At 40.5% G+C, this 7,876-nt stretch overlaps 1 protein-coding gene across 1 annotated transcript in view; it reads left to right on the top strand.

Moving 5' to 3' along the window:
- ATF1 (activating transcription factor 1) overlaps positions 1-7,876 on the top strand; it is a 67,661-nt gene that overhangs the window by 21,077 nt on the left and 38,708 nt on the right. The window contains exon 2 of the mRNA XM_011964382.1: positions 5,516-5,614. Coding sequence (XP_011819772.1) covers positions 5,522-5,614 — 93 coding nt within the window. The 5' untranslated portion in view covers positions 5,516-5,521. The remainder of the gene's footprint in view (positions 1-5,515; positions 5,615-7,876) is intronic.

Here is a 7,876-nt window from a genome sequence, read left to right as displayed (position 1 = left end):
GAGTAGCTGGAATTACAGGCATGCACCACCATGCCTGGCTAATTTTTTTTTTTTTTTTTTTTTAAGTAGAGACGGGGTTTCTCCATGTTGGCCAGGCTGGTCTTGAACTCCTCACCTCAGGTGATCCACCCACCTCAGCCTCCCAAAGTGTTGGGATTACAGGCGTGAGCCACCGCGCTTGGCCGCAAGTTTTCTTAAAAGTGTCCTGCCTTCCCTGACATTTTCTGTGTCAGCAAGGTCTCAGGCCACCAAGATTTCTCAGTTCCTTCTATTGCCATTGATGGTGCTTCTGAAGTGGTGTTTCACTACTCCCTGGTTTCTGCCTGATTTTGGGTTATCTCCTGTTAAGCTTATATATGCTAACTGGGGGCTTACTTTATTTTTACAGAAAATGCATTCGTACACATAAAATTTATTCTGTATTGAACAAGTTTTTAACACATTGTTAATCTTAACCTCAATTTTAGAAATAATAGCTTAAAAAAAGTGAACAAATAAAGGTTATATTCTGATAACAGTAAAATAGTATGTACTGTTGTTTATGAAATGAAACTATAAAGTTGTTTTTATTTTGGAAAAAGCTTTATTTGATATGTTGATTCTTCATGTATGCAATAATGGAAAATATGTTATCTTTTTTTTTTTTTTTTGAGATGATGGGCTCTCGCTGTGTTCCCCAGGCTGGTCTCGAACTCCTGGGGGTTGCTAAAGCAATCCTCCTGCCTTAGCCTCCTAAGTAGCTGGAATTACAAGTGTGCACCCTGTTAGTTATCTGTTTTGTAGGAAAGGTGGTTATAATTATTTTCCAAAATGTTACTTGCTGATTATAGTGGCTTTTACTGTTATGTGTGTTTTTTTGTTGATCATATTAGTTTCTATAGAAGTAGGAATGTATCTTACTTTTTTGAAACAGGGTCTTGCTGTCACCCAGGCTGGAATGTTAGTGGCACGATCATGGCCTACTGCAACCTCAACCTCCTGGGCTCAAGTGATCCTCCAGTATCAGTGGGCGCCCCCCTCTCCAGCACCCCCACCTCCTGCAGGATCTGGGACCACAGGCATGTGCCACCACACCTTGCTAATTAAAAAAAAAATTTTTATGGAGACGAGGTCTTGCTACATTGTCCAAGATGGAGAAGTAGGAATTCTTAAGGATATTGTTACGGAGGGAAAAAACAAAGGTATCATTTCTAGTAATTAACAAGATCAAAACAAAAGTATCATTTCTAGTAATAAGATTATAAAAACTCTTATAGTTTCAGTGCTTTAGGATTACATCTTATTTTTTCTTCTTTGCTCTGTATTCTTATATTTTCTGAAGTAGAGTATTTAAAAGTTATTTTTAGTAGAGATATTATGCAGAAGGTACCTGATTTTGTCTTTTCTGTTTGTATATTTGTCTGTGGGATTACCTTGTATTAGTGTAGATTAAAAAGCACTGAATTGACCAGTGTGACTGATGCCTGTAATCACAGCACTTTAGGAGGCCAAGGTGGGTGGATCGCTTGAGCTCAGCAGTTCAAGGCCGAAACCTTGTCTCCACAAAAAATTTTAAAAATTAGCCGTATATGGTGATATGTGCCTGTGGTCCCAGCTGCTTGGGAGGCTGAGGTGTGAGGATCACTTGAGCTCAGGAGATTGAGACTGCAGTGAGCTGTAATCGCACCACTGCACTCCAGCCAGGGTCACAGAGCAACACCCTGTCTCAAAAAAAGAAAAAAAAAAAAAGAAGGAGGAAAACACTAAGACTCTGGTAATGGATGGACAAATGATATGACCAGATAACTCACACAACTAATGGAGAATTAAAGAAATATGAAACAATGTACATTTTTTGCCTATCAAATTAATTATTTCTATTGCTTCCTTACGTGCTTTTGATAAACTGTATTCATTCAGAACACTTTAAATATTTCCTACGTAATTCCCTTACATTAAGTAATTCTCTTTTTTGGAACTACAGAAAAAAATCTTAATTACGGAAAAAGGTTTATGCACCAGAGATGTTTATGACAGTATTGTTTTGGTAAAAAAAATACAATTTGTGCACATTTCCTGGATGCTGTATTATGTAGTCTTTCTTTCTTTCTTTTTCTTTCTTTCTTTCCTTCTTTCCTTCTTTCCTTTCCTCCTTTCCTCCTTTCCTCCTTCCTTTCTTTCTTTCTTTCTTTCTTTCTTTCTTTCTTTCTTTCTTTCTTTCTTTCTTTCTTTCTTTCTTTCTTTCTTTCCTTTCTTTCCTTTCTTTCCTTTCTTTTCTTTCTTTTCTTTCTTTCTTTATTTTTGAGATGGAGTCTGGCTCTGTTGCCCAGGCTGGAGGGCAGTGGCACAATCCCAGCTTACTACATCCTCTGCCTCCTGGGTTCAAGCAATTCTCCTGTTGAGTAGCTGGGATTACAGACATGTGCCAACACATCCAGCTAATTTTTTGTATTTTTAGTAGAGATGGGGTTTCCCCCTGCTGGCCAGACTGATCTCAAACTCCTGACCTCAGATGATCTGCCCACCTCGGCCTCCCAAAGTGCTGGGATTACAGGCATGAGCCACACCGCCCGGCCTATGTAGCCTTTAAATATGTTTCTATTTAAAACCTAGAAGTTATGTATGATAAATAAAAACAGGATACAAAATGTGAGGATACAAAGTAGTACATGTAATATGGTTATGATTTTAAGTAAAGTTGTGGAAATAGAAGACTACAAGAAATTAGACAATATTGTGATTAATATCTGTCATCCTGTTTTCTTTCTATTGTGTATTTTCCGTGTAAGAAGAAAAAGACTCGTGATGTATTTGAGGGAAAAAAATTTAAACTACTTTCTGTGTGAAGCGATTTCATGCCTTTTCCAATGACTAAAAACAATAGCTTCAATTCAGTTGTTAAAAATGAATTTGGGCTAGGCATGGTGGCTTACACCTGTAATCCCAGCACTTTGGGAGGCCGAGGCAGACAGTAATTACTTGAGCCTAGGCATTCAAGACCAGCCTGGGCAACATGGCAAAACCCCATCTGTACAGAAAAGACCCCCCCAAAATTAATCAGGCATGGTGGTATGCACCTGTAGTCCTAGCTCCTCAGGAGGCTGAGGTGGAAGGATGGGTTGAGCCTGGGAGGTCAAGGCTGCAGTGAGCTGAGATTGGACCATTACACTCCAGCCTGGGCAGTGGAGCAAGACCCTGTCTCAAAAAAAAAAAAAAAAAAAGTTTTCTGACTTAGAAAAAAGGAAGAAGAAAATATGTAGGCTTAAATCCACAGTTACTAATTCAGTGAAGCCAAGGGGCAGCTACCTAGTTGCCCTCTCTCTCTAATTGTGGAAAAATACACGTAACAGAATTTACCATCTTTTTTTTTGAGACAAAGCTGGAGTGCGGTAGTGTGATCTCAGTTCACTGCAACCTTGACTCCTGGGCTGAAGCAATCTTCTCGCCTCAGCCTCCTGAGTAGCTGAGACTACAGGAGCATACTACCATGCCCAGCTAATTTTTTATTTTTTGTAGAGACAGGTTCTTACTATGTTGCCAGGTCTGGTCTCTCCTGGGCTCATGTGATTCTTGGGCCTCAGTTTCCCAATGTGTTGGGATTATAGGCGTGAGCCACCAAACCTGGCCATATTAACCTTTTTTTTTTTTTTTGGAGACAGAGTCTCGCTCTGTCACTAGGCTGGAGTGCAGTGGTACGATCTCGGCTCACTGCAACCTCTGCCTCCCGGATTCAAGCGATTCTCCTGCCTCAGCGTCCCGACTAGCTAGGACTACAGGTGCACACCACCACGCCCAGCTAATTTTTGTATTTTTAGTACAGCCGAGGTTTCACCATGTTGGCCAGGATGGTCTTGATCTCTTGACCTCGTGATCCATCCACCTCGGCCTTCCAAAGTGCTGAGATGACAGGCGTGAGTCTCTGCACCTGGCCATATTAACCATTTCTAAACATACAGTTCTATAGTGTTAAGTACATTCATAATGTGTACAACCAATGTCCAGAGCCTTTTTTTTTTTTTTTTTTTGAGACAATCTCCCTCTGTCACTCAGGCTGGATTGCAGTGGCACAATCCCACTCACTGCAACCTCCGCCTCCCAGGTTCAAGCAATTCTTGTGCCTTAGCCTCCCAAGTAGCTGGGATCACAGGCACCCGCTACCACCCCTGGCTAATTTTTTTTGTATTTTAGTAGAAACCATGTTGCCCACGCTGGTCTTGAACTCCTCAGCTCAGGCAGTCCACCTGCCTTGGCCTTCCAAAGTGCTAGGATTATGGCCTGGAGCCACCACACCCAGCCCAGAACTTTTTCATGCCCATTAAACAGCAACTCTCCATTTCCTCCTTCCCCTAGTCCCTGATAGCCACCATTCTACTTCCTGTTTCTATGGAGTTTGCTACTCTAGATACGTCAAATTAGTGGAATCATAAAGTTTTTGTGTTTTTATGACCGGGTTATTTCACTTAGCACAATATGCTCAAGGTTCATCCATGTTGTAGCATGTGACAGGAGTTTCTTCCTAAGGCTGAACAATATTCCATTGTGTGTACAGTCACTATTTTATTTATCCATTAATCCACTGATGAATATTTGGGTTGCTTCCACCTTTTGGCTATTGTGAATAATAATGCTGCCCTGGACATAGGTGTGCAAATACTCTGAGACCCCGCTTTCAATTCTTCTGGATATATACGCCAACAAGTGAAATTGCTCTGTTTTTGTTTGAGGGACTGCCATAGCATTTTCCATAATAGCTGTACCACTTTACATTCCCACCAGCACAGTAGTGTACAAGGGTTCCAGTTTCTCCACATCCTTGCCAACACTTGGTATTTTCTGTGTCTTGATATTACCCATTCTAATGGGTATGTATGAGGTGATATTTCATTGTAGTTTTCAGTGCATTTCCTTAATAGTTAGTGATATTGAGCATCTTTTCATATGCTTGCTGGCTAACCCTCTCTTTTTTTTTTGCCTTTGCAGATAACCTTTACAAACATTAAATTCTATCTAAATCTTTTACCAGCTTCTTTGTTAGTGGTTCTCTCCCTATTTGCCGTATTTAATCTCTCATAGCTCATTTATTCTCATTCTTACCCAGCCTACATATCCTGAAGTTGATTATCTAAGTTTTCTATTTAGAACCGCCTTAGGTATAGTTTTATTTATTTGTTCAACTTTTACTCAGTAAATTCTCTATATAAAAAACTGTATGTGCACTGAGAAACTTCCCTAGAGACAGATATGTTTGTGTCCATAGACAGGAAGAGTGTAATCATTTTTCAATGGGATAACATTTGAAAATTTAATCATCATAATTTATGTTCATATGTGCCTTTTATTACATTTAAACATGTTTTTGTGGACCAAAATTCAAAAAAATTAAAGAATATGCAAAGTCCCCTTTCTATCTCTATACCATTGCTACCAGTTCTTTTCCAATGAGGCAACCAAATGATCAATTTTTATATGACTCTATAGTATACTTTAAATATTCTGTATCATATTTAATTTTAACTGACTTTTTCCCCCCTTGTAGTTGATTATGGAAGATTCCCACAAGAGTACCACGTCAGAGACAGCACCTCAACCTGGTTCAGCAGTTCAGGGAGCTCACATTTCTCATATTGCTCAACAGGTAAGGGAGGGACCGGCCAAAACACTGAGCTCGTTAGAAATATTTTATATGCAGATTAATCTCTTGTTTCAGACTGATTATTAATGTGTTTTATTTTTATTCATTTTTATTTTTTTATTTTTATTTTTTGAGACAGATTTTTGTTCTAGTTGCCCAGGCTGGAGTGCAATGGCACAATCTCGGCTTACTGAAACCTCCGCCTCCTGGATTCAAGCAGTTCTCCTACCTCAGCCTCCCAAGTAGCTGGGACTACAGGCATCTGCCACCATACCTGGCTATTTTTTGTATTTTTAGTAGAGATGGGGTTTTACCATGTTGGCCAGGCTGGTCTCAAACTCCTGATCTCAGGTATTCCACCCACCTTGGCCTCCCAAAATGCTGTGATTACAAGTGTGAGCCACCACACCCAGCATTAATGTTTAAAAAAAAAAAAAAAAGGAAAGGCCAGGCGCAGTGGCCCACGCCTGTAATCCTGGCACTTTGGGAGGCCAAGGTGGGCGGATCATGAGGACAGGAGTTTGAGACTAGCCTGACCAACGTGGTGAAACCCTGTCTCTAATAAAAATAGAAAAATTAGCCAGGCGCAGTGGTGGTTGCCTGTAATTCCAGCTACTCAGGAGGCTGAGGTAGGAGAATCACTTGAGCCTGGGAGGTGGAGGTTGCAGTGAGCACAGCCCATGCCACTGCACTCCAGCCTGGGCAACAGAGCGAGACTCCATATCATAAAGTTAAATAAAAAATACAGTAGAAAACCAAGCAAAAAAAGACTGTATAAAATGTTAAAATATAGGAAAAGAAGGTGGCCTTTAAATATCTTGTCAAGATCATTTGGTTTTATTTTCTTTTAAACTAAGTATATAGTCATCCCTCAGTATCTGTGGGAGATTGGTTCCAGGACCTCCCACAGATACCAAAATCTGTGATGCTTAAAGCCCCTGATAGAAAATGGCATAGTGTTTGTATATAACCTACATATTTTCCTGTATACTTTAAATCATTTCTAGATTACTTTTAATACGTAATACTATGTAAATGCGATGTCAATAGTTATATTGTATGACAAGAAAAAAAGTCTCTACATGTTCGGTATAGAGAAATTTTTTTTCCTGAATATTTTCGATCTGTGGTTGGTTGACTCCACGGATGTGAAACTGATGGATGCAGAACCCATGAATAAAGAGGCCTAACCATATTTAGAGTTGTTTCCTTTGTTTTTGTTTTTCGAGATGGAGTCTCGCTCTGTCGCCTAGGCTGGAATGGAGTGGCACAGTCTCGGGTAACTACAACCTCCGCCTCGCGGGTTCAAGCGATTCTCCTGCCTCAGCCTTCCGAGTAGCTGGGATTATAGGTGCCTGCCACCACACCCAGCTAATTTTTTGTATTTTTGGTAGACACAGGGTTTCACCATGTTGGTCAGGCTGGTCTCAAACTACTCCTGACCTCAGGTGATCCACCCACCTCAGCCTCCCAAAGTGCTGGGATTACAGGCGTGAGCCACCGCGCCCGGCCAAAAACGTTTTAAAAATTGGCTGGGTGTGGTGGCACTGCAACACCTGTAGTAACAGCTACTTGGCTGAAGCAGGAGGATTGTTTGAGCCCAGGAGTTCAAGGCAGCAGTGAGCTATAACCATGTCACTGCACTCCAGCCTTGGGTGACAGAGTGAGACCCTATCTCCAAAAAAAAAAAAAAAAAAAAAAAATGCATGAGTGTAAGAGCCATTTAAAGCGCAAGATTAGACTAATGGATTTTAACGTTAACAGAATACACAAAGTTCAGACTGTACATAGCAAATAACCTTTAAGAAACTATAACTTGCTGAGTTTTGCTGTTGTATCAAAGAATACAAGTAAATGAAAAGGCTATTAAAACACTACATATCTTTTCTAATTGCATATCTATGTGAGGGCGGATTTTCTTCATATAATTCAACCAAAACAATGTATGATAACATAATGTTGAATCAGAAGAGATTTCAACTGTTTTCTTTTTCTTTTTTTGTTTGTTTGTTTGTTTTTTGAGACAGAGTCTTGCTCTGTTGTCCAGGCTGGAGTGCAGTGGTGTGATTTTGGTTCATTGCAACCTCTGCGTCCTGGGTTCAAGTCATTCTCCTGCCTCACCCTCCTGAGTAGCTGGGAATACAGGTGCCCACCACCACGGCCAGCTAATCTTTGTATTTTTAGTAGAGATGGGGTTTCACCATGTTGACCAGGCTGGTCTCGAACTCCTGACCTCAAGTGATCCACCCACCTCGGCCTCCCAAA

Source organism: Mandrillus leucophaeus, unplaced genomic scaffold, assembly GCF_000951045.1.
Source record: "Mandrillus leucophaeus isolate KB7577 unplaced genomic scaffold, Mleu.le_1.0 Scaffold118, whole genome shotgun sequence".
Lineage (NCBI taxonomy): Eukaryota > Metazoa > Chordata > Mammalia > Primates > Cercopithecidae > Mandrillus > Mandrillus leucophaeus.
The sequence above is the reverse complement of the archived record's forward strand: the minus strand, read 5'-3'. Positions and strand labels throughout refer to the sequence as shown.